General features: G+C 39.2%; 1 protein-coding gene across 1 annotated transcript in view; it reads right to left on the bottom strand.

Annotated features, from left to right (window-relative positions):
• Nucleotides 1-659: 659 nt before the first annotated feature.
• Nucleotides 660-18,716, bottom strand: part of LOC120627755 (dynein heavy chain 2, axonemal) — an 83,974-nt gene continuing 65,917 nt past the window's right edge. Inside the window, exons 68-83 of the mRNA XM_039895782.1 lie at nucleotides 17,860-18,059; nucleotides 17,213-17,376; nucleotides 16,565-16,711; nucleotides 15,636-15,781; nucleotides 14,916-15,076; nucleotides 13,874-14,078; nucleotides 12,976-13,161; nucleotides 12,105-12,289; nucleotides 11,219-11,360; nucleotides 6,696-6,776; nucleotides 5,918-6,085; nucleotides 5,038-5,140; nucleotides 3,509-3,666; nucleotides 2,820-2,935; nucleotides 1,624-1,757; nucleotides 660-860 (exon numbers count right to left, since the gene is read on the bottom strand). Of these exons, the coding sequence (XP_039751716.1) occupies nucleotides 721-860; nucleotides 1,624-1,757; nucleotides 2,820-2,935; nucleotides 3,509-3,666; nucleotides 5,038-5,140; nucleotides 5,918-6,085; nucleotides 6,696-6,776; nucleotides 11,219-11,360; nucleotides 12,105-12,289; nucleotides 12,976-13,161; nucleotides 13,874-14,078; nucleotides 14,916-15,076; nucleotides 15,636-15,781; nucleotides 16,565-16,711; nucleotides 17,213-17,376; nucleotides 17,860-18,059 (2,436 nt within the window). The 3' untranslated portion in view covers nucleotides 660-720. The remainder of the gene's footprint in view (nucleotides 861-1,623; nucleotides 1,758-2,819; nucleotides 2,936-3,508; nucleotides 3,667-5,037; nucleotides 5,141-5,917; nucleotides 6,086-6,695; nucleotides 6,777-11,218; nucleotides 11,361-12,104; nucleotides 12,290-12,975; nucleotides 13,162-13,873; nucleotides 14,079-14,915; nucleotides 15,077-15,635; nucleotides 15,782-16,564; nucleotides 16,712-17,212; nucleotides 17,377-17,859; nucleotides 18,060-18,716) is intronic.

Genomic DNA, 18,716 nt, shown 5'->3' with positions numbered 1-18,716 from the left:
TAATAAAGGTATCTAAGAAAAATAAAAAACCTCTACTCTAAATACAATTAAAGTCAACAATTTGAGGAGAGCACTGTCACCTGTAATACATGTTTTTATCTAAATCAGGCAGTAGATTTTAATTTGCACCATTGAATCTTATATCTTTAAACGAGCAATTCTTGTATACATATAATTGGAATCTCGGCTCCAACGAGTTTCATGAAATTTAGTATACAGGGGGTTTCGGGGGCGATAAATCGATCTAGCTAGGATTCATTTTTAGAAAATGTCATTTTATTAGTTTTTTATCGATAAATATATTTGGAATTTAGATATTATATTATTATTTATATTTTATATTTTATATATATATATTTGGAATCTCGGAATCGGCTCCAACGATTTTCATGAAATTAAGTATACTGGGGATGGGGGACTAGCTAGGATTCATTTATATTGGACATACCACTATTTTTTTAAGTCGACTCATTCGCGGACGATATCGCGCGGGTCCGCTAGTACATTTATTACATACTCACCAATATAAGATGTGAAGTACGCATTTGGGTATATATCAATAATTAAGTTACTTCACTTTATATACAAAAAAATTGTTTTAGAAACTAAAAATAACTGTTAATTAGTTCAGTGTAAGATAAACAAATAAAAGAACCAAGTTCATTAAAATATATATTTATTTTAAGTGACACACACATTCAAAACATTAAACAACACAGGTTATGTGGCCAGGGTGCATAGGAGAGCGGTGCCTCTCTTGACCCAGAAGTCGGAGGTCTGCTTGCCGGAGGGGAGGTCCACGGCCACTACAAAAGCACCCTTACGCAGCGGGTAGTAGTAACATGGGCACACGTAGCGATCTGTGACATAAGATATCAGTCTCGTATAGAAAAATCCCAATATACAACGTCTAAATGAAAACCGAAATAATACTTCAAAGGCTTCAGAGGTACATTATGTACTGTCTCTGAGACTTACTGTGAAACCGAAAAGCCAATAGTTGTTGAGCAAACCAGGTAATTAAGAAAGAAATCAGGTACAGCCCTATCACATGACATACAAAATTAAAATCGTGATTCTCCTCCGTCGCGTAGCGTAGGTACTATGCACGTGTCGGTCTTTTAATAGGGTTGTCAAAATAAAAATGTAAATACTTTGAATGTTTTGAATATATTAAATATGTTTCTTTTGATTTATTATTTTTACAGGGTGATTCCTTATGAAACATACTTATGCATCCTTCAACATTATTTCGTAATTTGGTCACACGTTGTCATATTAAGGATTACTTAAAGCATAAAAAAGTTTAGGTGTGAATTTCTCTTACGGTATAGCAAAATATTATAGGACTGTGAAATGCTGATAACAAAAAAAAATACCCGGCAAAGTTTGTTGTGGGTTCTTCTTAGTCCAGCGCGCGTTTGGAACCCTCCTAGCTTTAGGTTTAAGTTGTCGATATGAACGCTTCACAAGTGCCTGTGATAGGCCTACATGAATGAAGTATATTTGAATTCTCTCCGAATGAGCGGGGTTTAAGCCGTAGTCCACCACGGAGTTAATGTTTGTACGAATTTTCAATTTAAGTCCATAAAACTAATAACATTTCAGTGAGTTATTAATTACTTTTCAACTTCCGTCCAGTGGCACGGACGGGTTTGAAGTGTATGGGCGTCATGGGGAACACCAGCTGCATCGGCAAGGGTTCCTGTAGGTGACCGTCCTTGCGGAACCAGCTCGCTCCTTCCAGGAACAGGCCTCTGAGATAAATAAATGTATTACGACAAAACACGCATCGCCATCTAGCCCCAAAGTAAGCGTAGCTTGTGTTATGGGTACTAAGATGACTGATGAATATTTTATGAATCATCATCAACACATTAACTCATTACCGGCCAACTACAGGGCACGGGTCTCCTCCCAGAACCAGATGGGTTTAGGTTGCAGTCACGCTGGCCAAGTTCGGATTGGTAGACTTCACACGCCGTTGAGAACGTTATAGAGAACTCTCAGGCATGCAGGTTTCCTCGCGATGTTTTCCTTCGCCGTTTACAGCAAGTGATAAACGATTAAGTCACCGGGAGGTATCGTTGCATCGTTCGAGTCCATGTAGGACTACCTCAGTCCTCATTCATTCATCATTTTTCAGTTTTGAATTTTCGGATGGACACTTGCCGTTGCTACGGCGTCACCGGGGGAGTGTGGGAGCGCGAAAGCTCCCCATGAGAAGAGCCCCAGGGCTCGACGACATCGGGGGGAGAGTGGGAGACGACGAACCGAGGGTGCCTCCTGCGAGGGCACGGACCTCGGCTCGGTTCGACGTTAATCTGACTGTTGGTGGACTTTTGGATTAATCATTGTTTAGTCCGAACGCCCCCGTGACCGTGGTAAGGATCCACGTCCGGATGACGTCAGGAATCGGGACCCTCGTCTTCGCCGGCGAAGCCGCTGTGTTTGTTGCGCCTGTGTGTGTTGTTCGACACGTTGTCGGTTGTTATTTTATCGTCAGGTGAGGTGCATCGATAATGCAGTCGTATTTATATCAAAATACCCACCAAATGTCATTAACATTGGTTATTAATCAAATATAATTTTGTTTCTTGAAAACTATCTATTAACTATTTAATAAAATATCTGGCAAATATGAATTTATAGTTAAAAAAAACCTATACATACACATACTTTTATATTAAGGGTCATTAGTTTGAGTACAACATTACAATCCGGCAAAGCCTTATGTATGTAATATCGGGCTTTACTTTTACATAACAGGTCTGTAAGCGAATGGTGTGTAAAACTGTTATGTATTAATTTAAATGAACCTGATGTAAACGCCGCCGTCTCTGGGCGGCCGCACGAAGGCATTCTCCTCTAGCGGCATTACCGTGAACTCCCAACACAGCGTGTCTATGGGCCACCCTTCACCTCGCGCTGTGGTCTATGAAAAAACCATCATAAAAAGCCTTCAAAGCCTATAGCTTATAGTCCACAGATGGATTTTCGAGTAGATAGTAGTAGTAGCAGCTCATAGCATAGGACGCTCGCACTGACACTAGCTGAATTCTCTGACGTCACCACATGGAAAAATCAGAAATGCTCTCTACATACCAAAAAAACATAAGAACCTGAAAATTGTATTAGTTCAAATGCAAAAAGGATTTTTCAAATCTGACAGGTAGTTCCTGAGACAAGCGACATAATATAGATAAACAACAGCTTATGAATCTGTCACTAGTTGTTATTAACATTTTAAAGTGATTAACAAACCAAAAGGCTATGTGAACTTCGTACAACCCAAAGAATGCCATCTATTGACATATATAATAACATATATAATAATAGTCGAAGGCTTTAAAAAACGCCACAGACAAACAGACAAAAATTCATAAAAATGCATTTGACATTCTATTGCTTATTTCTAACGTCTCATACTTAGTTATCTTTTTGTAAAAATCTTTAATGTACAGACATGGCTAGACTTCGATTTTATAATATGCATAACGTTTCATGCCTGCATAACTGCGGTGAGGAATCCAGTGGGCGCCACCAGAGCGGGCAACCAGCACAAAGTGGGGGGCGAGCGGGGAGCGTTGGCCCACGCGCCCAAGTGACTCCCGCGTAGGAACAGCTCCCGACACCACGCGCCCAGCGGCTTCATAGACGGACGAGCTGTGCTCCCGGGAATCATTAATCGCAGAGAAATAGACATAAGGTACTTACTTCTTATACTCACGAAAAAGAACTATAACTGAAATTCCAATCCAAAAATTTATTATTCATGTAAACCTTATCACATGTTAACATTCTAACACTAATGTTAGCTAGTGGTGATAACTGCGTTCGTTAACTCACAACTGAAGGGGCCTGGAGCGTTCCGAACGCGCCCTGGTCTAAGAAGATCTCGCAACAAACTTAGCCAGGTTTTTTTTGTTATCACCATCTCACAGTCAAGTTTATAACAGCTATGAAGTAAGAGCAATCATACCAACCAGCTTTTTATCATATATGTAATGCTTAATATTATAATAGGTTTTTTCTATAATTATAATTCTATTGAAAGACATCTTAAGCATTTCATCTGGTAATTTGTTATAAAATGATATACAATTACCCTTAAATGAATTATTATTTTATGCAGCCTTGTGCACTAAAACTTTATTTTTACTTCTAATACTTATATTGTTAGAGTCCTTTCTATTTAAATTTTGTTATACTTTTACGTACATAAACATAATTTTCAAATATGTATTGATTATGCACCGTCATAATTTCAGCTTCTATAAATTTCTATCTTAAAGGTTCTCTTGGGCCCATTTTATATATTGCATGAACAATCCTCTTCTGCAGTAGAAAAATTTTACATCAATGTAGCAGCAATTACCCCATAATAATATGCCGTAGGACATAATGCTGTGAAAGTAACTAAAATACACAAGCCTGGCAGTATCTTTTTAACCGCATAATTCAAAATAAAATTCAAAATTTATTTATAGTAGGGCTAGACTATGGCCACTTTTGAAACGTCAATTCAGTCTGTTTGTAGGCAGATTCCACTGAGAGGAAGCCGGTAAAAAAACACTTATAAGATTTTTTTTTTTTCAAAATAATTTTACAGTTTACAAATTTTTAGATTAATTCTATCGAACTAACGTTCCCGGTGATACTTTTTTTACTGGTAACACTAATGGTTCCCGATGGAACTTTCAAAACCCTCTAAAAGATCCGGACAAAACCGCGTACACATCTAGTAAACAACAATTAGAGAGGAACAATAAGATATGTATCATTGAATAATAAACCTACACATTTTATTGTGTGATAAAAAAACAATAGTGATTCAGAAAGCAATTGGTTCTTACCCTTTTGCCAACAAAGGAAAATAAATAAGTCCGTCTTACACATCTAGTAAGAAACAATTAACAAGGAACAATAAGATCCCATGGAATCTATGATGAGTTCAAATTAAAAAAAATGCATAATTTTATTTACATTTTACTGTGTGATAAAAAAAATGTGATTCATAAAGCAATTGTTTCTTACCTCTTTGCCAAAACGATGGCACTCTGCCCTCAAATATACACGTGTACATGATCTCCAACATTTCTGACATCACCACTAAACCTTCGATCGCACGACGGAGTTCCTAAAATTCAAAAAATTGCATTTTTAATTGCACTACAAGTCAGCCCTTGATTGCAATCTCACGTGGTGGTAAGTGATGATGCAGTCTAAGATGGTAGCGGGCTAGGAAGTATGGTAAGGTGTCAGATATTTCACGAACAAAAACCTTCCCAAGAAGGGTTGACGTTCGACAGGCAGTTGATCGTAAGAAATATGACAAAACGAAAACAATAAGTCTGTCTTCAAGATTGAAGAAGACATGTTTTGCCGATTCGACATAACGTTACCCAGAAATCTTTACTTTAATGTCGTCAAGTCTTTTCTGATTTAGGGCTCGAAGACATGCAAAACCTGAAAGGACTCAGATCTCGGCTCTTCGCTTCGGACTTTTTTTTTTTCTACGACTTTACTCACATCGCCATCTAGTCCCAAAGTAAGCGTAGTTTGTGTTATGGGTACTAAGACAACTGATGAATAATTTTTATGAATAATATACACAAATACTTATAATATATAGATAAACACCCAGACACTGAAAAACATTTATATAAATCACACAAACATTGTCCAGTTGCGGGAATCGAGCCCACGGCCTTGGCCTCAGAAAGCAGGGTCACTGCCCACTGCGCCAATCGGCCGTCTTTGGTCTTTTGAACTAATGGTTTAGCTCCCGCCCCCGTTACCGTGGTAAGGACCCACGAGTGACGTCAGAAATCCAGGGCTTCTTCTTCGCCGGCGAAGACGGTGTGCAGACGTTGCGTGTGTGTTACCTATTTGGGACGGTTGTATAGAAAGTCACCTTCAGACCAGCGACGATGCTGGATATCAGGGTGTTGTAATACCCGATCTCCTGCACCAAGGAGACGCATATGGGCATTACGATCTCCGGCCCCATCATACGCTCCGTGGTCTCCATGTCGATGGGTGCCGGAAGCTTCACCAGCATCTCAGCAGCCAGTTCATCCACCTGTTATTGGATTATTAGATGACATAAAGGGTGGATGATTAGCAGGCTTTTACTGCGGATAGCAAGCAAAATATTGGATTGAAATGTGGTTCCAAATTCAAATTCAAAAATTGACATATCATCACGTAATCGATAAAGAAGCTTGGGTGTGAATTATTGCTCTAACCAGGTTGCTCTTCTAATAATTTAAAACGACACTGTGAGATGGTGATAACAAAAAAAAACACCCGACTAAGTGAGATGATGGCGATAACCACATTCGTAAACTTAAAACTAAAGCTACGAGGGTTCCAAACGCGTCCTGGTCTAAGAAGAAGCCCACAACAAACTTAGCCGGGTGTTTTTTTTTTGTTAACACCATCTCACAATGTCATTTTAAATTATTAGAAGAGCAACCTGGTTAGAGCAATAATTTACACCCAAAAAGCGTAGGTGTTAAGCCTCGTGTGCCTGCAGTTACACCGGCAACCACGCCCTACACCCTGCAAAACAGCATTGCAAAAGTGCTGCTTCGCGGCAGAAATAGGCCTGTAGGTAATGCTTCTCCGGGCGGGCTCTGTCCCAGACCGCTTTTCAACTACTTTCAATTTATAAAATATTTCCTTGGTACCTTCTGATCTTCTCCACCACCACCCCCGCCGCCTCCAGTAGACGCGAGCGCAAATAACGTTGAGCACATAATACGCGCATCCTGCGAACATCGGTATCGCTATAGAAATTAATAGAAACCTTTTAATTGTAACAGTACCAGTTAGGTAAAAGGTACAATTTCGACAAAATTCGACAGTCCTGCCGCGGCCTTGCTCTTCCGGGCAACCGATGTGAATGCGGTATTGAAGTAATATACAATTATATAGACACAGTTATTGAAGTAATATACAATTATATAGACACAGTTATTGAAGTAATATACAATTATATAGACACAGTTATTGAAGTAATATACAATTATATAGACACAGTTATTGAAGTAATATACAATTATATAGACACAGTTATTGAAATAATATACAATTATATAGACACAGTTATTGAAGTAATATACAATTATATAGACACAGTTATTGAAGTAATATACAATTATATAGACACAGTTATTGAAGTAATATACAATTATATAGACACAGTTATTGAAGTAATATACAAATATATGGACTGTGAAGTGTTGCTCTGTATACAAGCGACGGTTTTCCGCTAACTTTCGTATAGGAGCCATCTGATTCATTCATCAGTTATTACTTTAAAAAAAACCTCAACAGCAATCGCGTAGCAATAAATAGCTAAATAATTTACTATCAAGTCAATACTATTTAATTCGTTAAAGACCAAAAATTAAAAATGGGAGATGGACAAAAATAGTTACTAACTGGCATCCTTTGGATTGGAAACGAAGACATTGAAAATATAATAAATAAATAAATAAGTATACTACGACAATACACACATCGCCACCTAGCCCCACAAAGTAAGCGTAGCCTGTGTTATGGGTACTAAGATGACTGATGAATATTTTTATGAATAATATACATAAATACTTATAATACACCCAGACACTGAAAAACATTTATGTTCATCGCACAAACATTTTTCGGTTGTGGGAATCGAACCCACGGCCTTGGACTCAGAATGCAGGGTCGCTGCCCAATGCGCCAGTTGGCCGTCAAATAAAAAATATGGGAAGAAGACATCGCGAAAGTTATTATTATTATTATTAAACTCTTTATTTGTATACCACAACATTTAAAATATAACAAAAACAGAAACATCGAAAGAAGTAGTAATACAAAAGGCGGCCTTATCGCTTAATAGCGATCTCTGCCAGGCAACCTTAGAATTAGGAAAAAAAAAGAACAGGAGAATAGACTGCTGGTGGTACAAATATTAAAATACATACATGCAAATAACTACATGCTAATACATAAACTAGTGTGCACAAATAGATAAAAAGTAAATAATATAATAAATAAATAAATATAAAAATAAACTAATATATATAATAACAACACTTACATAATTAAATACTTTAACATGCAATAAATGAGTAAGTACATATATACATACTATTAAAAGTCGTTAACAATATAATGGGCCTTAACTGCTCTTTTAAATGTGTGTATGTGTGTAAGTGATTTGGATCGTCGTATGCTCAATGGAAGCGCATTCCACAACTCCACAGCTCGTACGCTAAACGAACGCTTATAAAATTTTGTCCTATGATAAGGCATACACAGCGTCAGCGCACGGCACGATCTTACACCAGATTGCTCACCAAGAAAAGTGAACTTCTCTTTTAAATACGAGGGAGTATTTAGATGAAATAACACACAGTACAGAAGAGAAAGTACATGCATATCCCGGCGACGACGAATAGGAAGCCACTTGAGTTTTTGTCGAAATTCGGAAACATGGTCATATTTGCGAAGGCCAAATATGAACCGAATAGCAAGATTTTGAAGACGCTCAAGTTTATTAAGCTGATCCTCGGTCAGATTAAGAAAGCTTGCATCCGCACAATCGAGAATAGATAGAAAGAGAGAATGTGCTAGCATAACTTTGGTCGGAATTGGAAGAAATGATTGCAACCTTCGCAACGAGCGCATCGCCACAAACACTTTCTGACTCAGCTCTTTGACATGCACTGTCCATGACAATTCACGGTCGAGGTATACACCAAGATCTTAAACAGAGTCACAAAAAGGAATAGCGATGCCATTATAAATAACAGAAGGAATGCTAAGCCAATCAACCCTCGCGATCATTCCTGAGCTACCAATAACGATAGCTTTTGATTTTGCAGGATTGACTTTTAGCCCATATTGCCTGCTCCACTCAGAAATTGCAGCCATATCATTATTTATAGCTGCAACAGCAGAACCAAGATTTTGAAGGGTAGATGAGCGATATATTTGGATATCATCTGCATACATGTGATAGAGAGAAGAGATGTTTTGAGTAATAGAGTTAATAAAAATAGAAAAAAGTAAAGGAGATAACACGCCACCCTGAGGTACCCCAGCCGCAACATCACACCAAGACGAAAAGGACTCGTCAATCTGAATGCGCTGTCGACGGCCATTGAGGTAACTCCGAAACCAGTCTATTACTGATGGAGATATGTTAATAGAGCGTAAAAGACTAAGCAAGATGTCAAAGTCAACTGTATTAAAGGCATTGCTAAAGTCAAGCAGAATAAGAATTGTTAGCTGCTTGTTATCCATCGCCCATCGAATATCATCAGTTACTTTAGCAAGAGCAGTAGCCGTACTATGACCAGGACGAAAGCCAGATTGCAAAGAACTGAGAAGGTTATTCTTATTAAGAAAGAGACTAAGTTGTTGAGATACGAGTTTTTCAAGAACTTTTGAGAGAAATGGTAATATAGAAATGGGGCGAAAATCAGAAAACGATGAAGGGTTGTTTTTTTTAGGTAGAGGAATAATCTGAGCAAACTTCCAATCTTCAGGGAATTTGCTACAGAGAATGGAAGAGTTTAAGATATGGGTTAGAATAGGGGAAACAACGTCAAGAATTGGAATGATCATATTACGGGTAATGCTATCTACACCAACAGCATTCGATGCAATGGATATTATGCTCTTCTTAACATCACATTCAGTAAAAGACTCGAAGGTAAATGGTAAAAAGTTAGGAGTTGAGTGGGAAGAAAGAATTCTAAGAGTACGTTCTTTATCGGAACTATTAATTGTATCAGAAGTAGAAAAATGTTTATTTAGGAGTTCGATATCAACGTTAATAGAAGATCTATGAGATGATTTACCAACTCCAAGAGACTCAAGAAACTTCCAGGTTTTAGCAGTGTCACCACTTTCAACAGACTTATGAATATGGCGTCGTTGAGCATCCCTACACAATGTATTACAGCGATTCCGTGCTTTATGATATTTTTCCCGGTTAGCGTCAGTATTATTTCTTTTGTATTTATATTTCGCCGCGATCTTTTTGCCCATTAAAATTTTTATCTCTTCTGATAACCAAGGCGCCGGTAGATGTTTCAGCTTGATTGGTCTTAACGGAGCATGCGTATCGTAGAGTTGCGTTATCAGGGAATTAAATATCTCAATTTTGCGGTCAACTGAGTCAACAGTTGCGATAGCCGCCCAGTCCAGATGACTAGCATCATCACACAAGCGACGGCTGGCAATTCCTCCAAAGTTACGCCGCAGAAGTACCCTCGATTTTTCTTTAAGTGGACGTATTTTATATGAAAGATAAATCAAATCATGGTAAGAAAATGCATCGGCAGGACACTGGCCATGCTTAAAGACGAAATCCGGAGAAGATACCATAATAAGGTCAAGAAGAGAAGGAGTACAACCAGGGGAATAATGCGTAGCAGCAAGGGGCAGGACAGACAAATTACAGGATTCCACTGTAGTCAAAAATTTCTTGCTGCGATAATCATTTGCATTTTAAAGTTGCAGGTAAGACATGGAGTTCTCTACCCGTTGGTAGGTTGGTCGGGTGCAAAAATGGAAAGATGGATGTTCCTACAGTGACAATTAAATTAAATTTGTTATACTCCTCGAAATACAGCAGAATCATCATCAATCCACTACCGGCCCACTACAGAGCACGGGTTTCCTCTTAAAATGAGAAGGTATTTGGGCGTAGTACGGATTGTACCACGCTGGCCAAATACGGATTGGTGCTGTTGCTCTCCTGAGATGTTATCCTTCTAACAATTTTGGAGCGTAGAGAGTACATTGCCGAAGATCTATTTGGTTTGGATCAATTGAAAAATTGTAAATTACACCGTACAGATTCTCCTGCTTTTAGCGGAGTATAGAAAATTAAGCTTACTTCTTTGTCGTATAACACTCACTTTACATAAAACACTAAAACATATTGGACGGCCGATTGGCGCAGTTTGCAGCGACCCTGCTTTCTGAGTCCAAGTCCAAGTATGGAAAATGTTTGTGTGATGAGCATGAATGTTTTTCAGTGTCTAGGTGTATATATTATAAGTATTTATGTATATTATACGTAAAAAGAAAAGATATTTATCAGTCACCTCAGTACCCATAACACAAGCTACGCTTACTTTGGGGCTAGATGGCGATTCGGCGTTGTCGTATTATATATAGTATATAGTATATTGTAGAGATAATAAACCTGTGCCAAAGCAGCAACGTCAGCTGAAGCGTGTTGTCCCACGGACTCCGCCCGCTCGTACCCTGGCAGGAGGTCCAGGAAATCCCGGTACGACTCCAAACTGCCATCCCGCGGTATATGGTACGCTGGGATACTCGAGAGTCTACACAAACAAATATCCGACAAACTTAATTAAAAAGATACTGCTAAAATGGGACTGTTACTTAGTGCAAATGGCGACAGCATAATTAAGTATTTTAATGTGGATAAGTAGTGCTAATTCGGTAGCGGAACCGATTTTAAAAGTTCGAATTTGAACTTCATATGTAGTGTTTCGAAAAACTCAAGTATTTATTACTCCCGGATTAATTAGCCCTCCAGAAGTAAAGAAATCGAAAGTCTCCAAATTCTATTCAAGATCCTTGAATCTCGGATTATTGTTTATTCAAAGGCTTATAAAAAAACCTTGTGAAAGGCGTAGATACAACATAATCCTAATCGTATTACAATAGATTATCTTAAAAAGGATAACTTAACAAATATGTGGGCTTTAGACCTGGTACATTACTACCGAAAGAAAGGTACAGAAATAATATTGTCTCTCGTTCATGCAGGACTTCTTATGGGAGGTTGGCAACCATTAAAGCTATCTGAACTTTGGACGTAGCTGCACGGAACAACGACCGGGTACATTTCCCGAACCGTTGAATTAAAGTTTTTGCCACGATTTCTGTGTCAGCCAGTTGGTCTTTTGCCACCTTTGAATTTACCCCTGAATAGTGAGCTCATCTTCATTGTTTCTCATAATATGATCAAAATTCTCTTACTTCCGCCTTTTAATAGTTTTAAGTATTTCTACCATTACCAATTACCATATCGTACCATAGTGCCTTTCTCTATCAGTTACCTATAAAAGGGTGTGTCGTGAGCCTCTTCGCAAAAGAACTGGTTGATGTAAGCGATCAGCACGCGTTTGTCCCAGTCATCCGTGATGTGCCCGCCATAGTTGATGATAGCGAATAAGTAGCGAAGGGCATCCCAAGGGACATCCTCGTATTCTTCCAGGTAGTTGGCTAAAAGATTGTCTGATACCTACACAGAAAACATTTTTTTTACAGGGCTAATCAAGGATGTGCTATGATAATCTATTAACTCTTTTTTTTAACGTGGGGAATTCTCATGGATGCCACCGCGGAGCTGCCGTAATTATGTCGGCCTGTTACCAACTAAGCCCAGCGGTGTTATCGTCGCCCAATGGCCCCACACTCGGCAAAGGAAGTTAAATAAATAATATTATATAATTAAATATTTTATTTATATGTGTAATGTTTACATCTTATTTATTGTACTACCTAACTCTTTTCTATGTTTTTTCCTTTCACACCTTTGCGCCCTGTAAGAACTCGCTATGTAGCGATAAGGCTACCAAACTGTACTCTCTTGCTCTATGCTCTATGTTTATATACCGGTGACTACTTACTTTTTTTGGGTACCATAAAGTGTTTCATTCATTCATTCATACCAACCTATTACCGCGGTCCACCCATTAGGGCATGGGTCTCCTCCCACAATGAGAAAAGGTTAAGGTCGTGGTCCACCACGCTAGTCCAGTGCGTGGACAGCAAGTGCAGTATTGGTGGACACCTTTGAGAACATTATGGAGAACTATCAGGCATGCAGGTTTCCCTGCCTTGCAGATTGTATCCCTTCCCAAAAACCGTTGGTCGACATATTCCTGTTACAAAATAACACAGAGGGATAAAAATCCAAAAACTCACCTCAAAGTCCGAATCGTTGAAGCTGTAAACAGCATTGTATCCCAGTTGGCGGAACCGTTTCCGTGCAATTAGCGAACAGTGGAAGAAGGACACGCAAAACAGTAGCCTACGGTATTTGGGCGTGGCCTCGTCGAATTTATCCTCGTTCAGGTTTGCAAACAGTCGGACCATATTGCCTTTGAGTCCCTGTTTGGGAAATTAATATTTGTAACAAGAGAGTAAGCAGAAAATGCCAAGAAGTTTGAATTAGGAACAAGAAAACTTTGCGTTTGAATAAGGAAGAAAAAAATACCATTCAAGGCTTGCTCCTGTTAAACTAAACTTGGCTAACAATATTAAAAATAAATTTACTAAGATACCCTTGGCGTCCTACTGCTCGAAATATTTGATCCTTCTTATTTTTATTTTGATCCAAGATATTTTTTCGTACGCAACGGACATACAAAACGTAAGTCCCAAATTGACGCCATATATCTTGATTTTCTAAATAGTTTGAACAGATCAAATGTAAGACCTCCTCTTAAACTTTCGGCCTCGTTGAGTTTTTGGTGTCTTATGAATACATTCATAATAAAATCTGTTGAGTTTTTGGTATCTTATGAAAACATTTGTAATAAAAATTCTGCAAACACAAAATAATAAAAATATTTATTCAAAAAGTGAATGAACCATCTCAAACTCCATTATAAATAAGTGACAAGATTCACAGTAAAATGTGAAGTTCTCTATATTGTTCTCTCTATTCTATTGTCCCGAACGAAGTAAACATACATTTTACAACAGTTTTAAGTCATTTTAACGTTATGACGCGTTTTGTTATAACGATATCCAAACAGTTTCAACAGTCCACGGCGATGCCTATCAGTTAGTCATGAAACTTCGTATAATATAAACTAACCTGAGGCGGTTCTGTTGTCATCTTGATGGACCTTTGGAGCACATTGAGAGGAAATTTATCATCAGGCATAGATGAAAGCCAGAGCCGAAAGCGTGGATGAATGCGAGGATTGTCCAACCCCCTCAGCGCGCCCAGCCATACGCACGCCAAGTGACAGTTGGCCAGAAACACCCATCCCCCCTCTTTCATGCCATGTGATAACATCCTGTATTTAATATTGAATATTGAAACTGATATGAGAAGCGGTGATAGACCAGTGGGTAGGAACTCGACTCCACTTTTGGGGAGCCGAGTTCTGGTTCTGGCGCGTACCTATGGTATTTCTAAGTTGTGTGCGTTTTAAGTAATTGGAATGTCACTTGCTTCAACGGTAAAGGAAAACATCGTGAAGAAACCTGCATGTCTGAGAGTTAGTTCTACATAATCTTCACAAAGGTGTGTGGAGTCCACCAATCCGCACTGGGCCAGCGTGGTGGACTGCGGTCTTAACCCCTTCTCATTGCGGGATGAGACCCCTGCCCTGTAGTGGGTAGTGGGTTGATATGATGTTAATGATTGAAACTGATATAAGCCTAGCAGAAAAAGGAATAACAATCTCCCTTTCTACGTAAAGTAAATGATCAAAGAAAACATTCGGTGGAAACTTGCATGCCTGAGAGTTTCCCGTAACTTTGAAGTATATGGTACATCATCCGCACAGTACTACCAATCCGCACTTGATAAAATGACTCGAAAATGAAAATGAAAATTACGATCCCGATAGTGAATGTGTATAATGATTACTGGGGTATTACCTAAACCTACTCGGTTTGTGTGGTATTACCAACTCGGATTTTATGTTTATCACCTACTCGGGTTTTTGGATATGTTTTGCAGCTGTAGGTTTAAGCTAACGTTGATGGTCTATGCTCTGAAACCCTCTGTGGGACGAATGTGTGACGTTAAAAGTTAGCCTATGAATAAATGGGTTATAACTATGTTATAATATGACCAAAAAACCATTTGGCTGATTTAGATATTGTTCAGCGTAGCACCTACTTACTTGGCAGCTGTAGGGGCCTGGCCTTGGCCCAAACTGAGCGACTGGAACTTGTCAAACATCTTCACGTCTATAGCGAGCTGGATAAGAGCAGAAGTGGGATCCACGCCGGGTGACAGGACGAATAGGAGCGAGGTCTTCCACGTTGATTCCTCCCAGGCTGCCTGGATTTAAGTTATAACATCATCCCTATCTTCCTTGATAGTCTAGTGGTTTGTTCCCAAATCGAAGCATCATTACTAGGTAATAATACTACAGCTGAGTCGGCGGTCACAGTTATAAAACTGAAGACAATCAATTCATATGCATTTGCCTGAGAAAATTTAATATTTAAAAATAACTGCGTCACTCCAACAAATAACTATTGACAATCAATGTCTTACATGCGACAGTAATCGTTCAAACCTGGCCAACCTCATTGGAAGAACTTGGCTTGGTCTAGGTTTGAAATCCTAATGTACCAAGAGAGACGAGCAATAGGATGTTAAAAGGCTTGATGCTGATTTGCATGCTTTTTGCTTCGCGTAAAACTCGTCGCATGCTCGATGACCTCCCCGGATGAACGCTGGGGTCTATATGAGTTTGATAACCTTAAATTTCTGAATCTGGTCTGTTCTGACTGGTGGTAATACATCCCCGGTTGAGCTCTGTCACAAAAAGCTGTACAGCTACAAAGACCACTGTGTATATAGACTCGAAATAAAAGCTTCAAACCCAAGTTACCTTGATATCAAGCACGGGCGGTTCAACGTATCGCGGCCCGAGTACGTTGACGATATAGGTCGTGATGCATGCTGAAACGCGGTCGACACGTAGAGAGCGCACGAACAGGATGCGTTGGAATTCATTGCAGATATCATTCCATTCACCTGGAAAGTTAAATATTCATTTAATGTTCATTAAATATCCATATTCATTTTTCTGACCATTATTTGGTCAGTTTCGGTGCTGTAATAGGTGATATGTTAAAATAAGCATATGTAATAAAAAACTTTTTCTTTCTTTCTTTCATGTATTTCTTTCTTTTTGATTTCTCTACAGGTTAGCCTTTAACTGAAAACGATGTTGCAGTCTAAGATGGCAACGGGGTAACCTTTTAGATATATGGTTATTATATTAAAGCAATACACCTAATCGGCACGTCTTTGTCGGCATGGTGGTAACGAGCCAGACAAGACCAATGAAAACGCAGATTTAATTTAAAAATTCCCAATTGCTCCTGCCGCCGGACCTCCGCTCATAAATCTACAGCGATGACCACTGAGCCATGGAGGTGGTCAAATATCTAGTTCAAGTCAGGAGACATCTGTTGTAAGAACGGAAAGAACCTCGAGGTAGTCCGTGGCCCCAATGGCCAAAAGTTTGTGTCCAACTTAAGATCGTGGTGAATGTCAAAGAAAATAAGGGGGCAAATATTATGTATACCTACCAAGTGAGTGGTCAAAAAGAGAGTAATACAAAAAGAGGTAAAAGATGGTTAAAATATTCTTTTTACAGTGTTTAATTACTTACACAGCACCATCCATAAATTAGATCACACACATCTGCTTCCAAATTTCTTTCTGGATTATCTTTCGGGTCCTACGTAATATATTGCCCTAAATATATTTTGCACTGTTCTAATAATGTGTAACGCCGTATGAAAGTCTTACCAACAAGCGGTTGGGTCTCCGGCTCTGGATGTAAGTACCACTCCTTCCAGTCTTTCGAGAAGATCTCGAAGGCATCGGTGATTCCGTGAAAGCCGGGAAGTTTGTCCATCTCGGTAATATTGTCCCAGCAGTCTTCTGGCAACCAGTCTGTCAACATTAGTAAATTGTCAGAGCGCTGATCAGGCTGATGCTGATGCATCAGGCTGGTTCACACTTAGACCTACCTTTCGACTAACCTAAACTGGATCTCTGGCACGTTTCTCTCACTTAACGCAGAAATTTGTATTGGAGGCAATTAAATATAATTTGTTTAAACGGCATAGGAAAAGGAGGAGAGTAACTACCTATTTCTTCAACTGTTTTTTATTTCGAATAATAAAAAAACAGGCTAGCTGGTCAAATAAGTTATTGTCTAATTGTCTAGCCTAGTGAAGCGAAGATGAAAGAGTGAATGAATGCAGCCAACACACTGGTGGGATACGTCTGGCTGCTCGGATCGGCCGAGCACTACACCGCCCTTAAGGAGAAATTACCTACTCCATTAACGTAATTTCCGAAATAAAAAACAGGCTTGCTGGTCAGATTAATTGCTGTCTGATTGACTGGCGAATGTACCGGAGATGAAGGTGTTAATGTAAGTCAACGCACTGGTGGGGTTGTCTGGCTGCTCGGAGCGGTCGAGCACTACACCGCCCTTGAGGAGGAACAGGTACTCGTGCGAGCTCATCTTGCCCGCCTGGAACAGGATGCGCGACACCATGTGGAACGACAGCAGTAGCTTGTGGCGCTCGAACAACGCCCGGCAAGTATTCCTGCAACGTTTACGTTGGCTCAATATCTAGGGTTTATGATATATCTAAAAAGCAGTAGATGGGCACATAGGGTGTGGTAAAGCCAACCGCCTAGATTGTATTCCTGCAAAGACTAAATATCTAGAAGGCTGAGATATTTCTAGGAATCAGTAGACAGATACATCGGGCCAGATAAAGCCAACAGGCTAGATTGCGTTCCTGGAACGTATAGGTCCTAAATATTTAGACTAAACCAAATATTTCTAAAAACCAGTAGATGGAAACATTGGGTGAGGAAAAGACAACCGTCTAAATTGCTAAAGAAACAGGGCACCCAACGATTGCAAGTATATACGAGAGACATTTTTTTAGAGGAGGTATGTACCTAACAATGAGATAGTGATTTGCTGATGATATTTGTAATGTTACTATCAGATTTTTTTTTCCATGCCAAAAGCGTCCTTGAATTATTAGCATAGGAAAAAATAGGTAAATTAAACTTACTTGTACACAGAGAAAGTGTGAAACTCGTTCAGATTATTGATCCTATCTTCGAGCTCGCCGCTCTTAGGGCTGCGGTCGATGGAGTACGTGAACAGATCGATGTAGGCGTCCAGTGAGAACTGGTACATTGGATCGATTCGCGACAGATCGTTCAGTGCGAAGAAGAGCACTGAGGCACGTACTGCTACGGGGACGTAGCCCTACAACACATTTATAATCATTGTCATCATTTCAACCGACAGGACATAGGTCTTTTGTAGGAAGTTCCAAAAGCCGTCGTCTTGGCGTCGTCTGTCCACCTCGTTACGCTTACCAGAGGCAACAGTCCAGCACCTTTGAACACCAACGTCCAATAGTTATCTGAACTATACATGCTTTGCACTTTTTTACATTACTATGCTAGTATATTATTAGTTACTACCTTGGAACCAAGGGCCAACCTACAAATAAATCTTCATAATCATAACGCACATGTGTAACTACCGTTTTTATATATGTTTATTTCCTGTATACATTATTATATATGGAAATACTCACAATGTGTTCGGGAATACTTAATCAATTCTTATGTATTTGTTCATTCAATAACTATTCGTTTTTTAATATAAAGTTTTCTGCAACGGCATACCAAACTTTAATCCTGGCAAGACTGATGGAACATTCATTAATTGATTAACCTATTTGCGTGTGGCATCCGTACGAATAACCTCCTAGTTAGAGATTTGAACCTCATAGAAAACGAGTAGGTTTAATACAATTGCCATATCCCTAACAGGTTAGCCAGTAACCATCTTGAACTTCACCATAGCCAACTACCTGGTAAGATTCGCCGGTATAACGTGTAGTGGAATAAAGAG

The sequence above is a fragment of the Pararge aegeria genome, chromosome 11, assembly GCF_905163445.1.
Source record: "Pararge aegeria chromosome 11, ilParAegt1.1, whole genome shotgun sequence".
NCBI lineage: Eukaryota > Metazoa > Arthropoda > Insecta > Lepidoptera > Nymphalidae > Pararge > Pararge aegeria.
The sequence above is the reverse complement of the archived record's forward strand: the minus strand, read 5'-3'. Positions and strand labels throughout refer to the sequence as shown.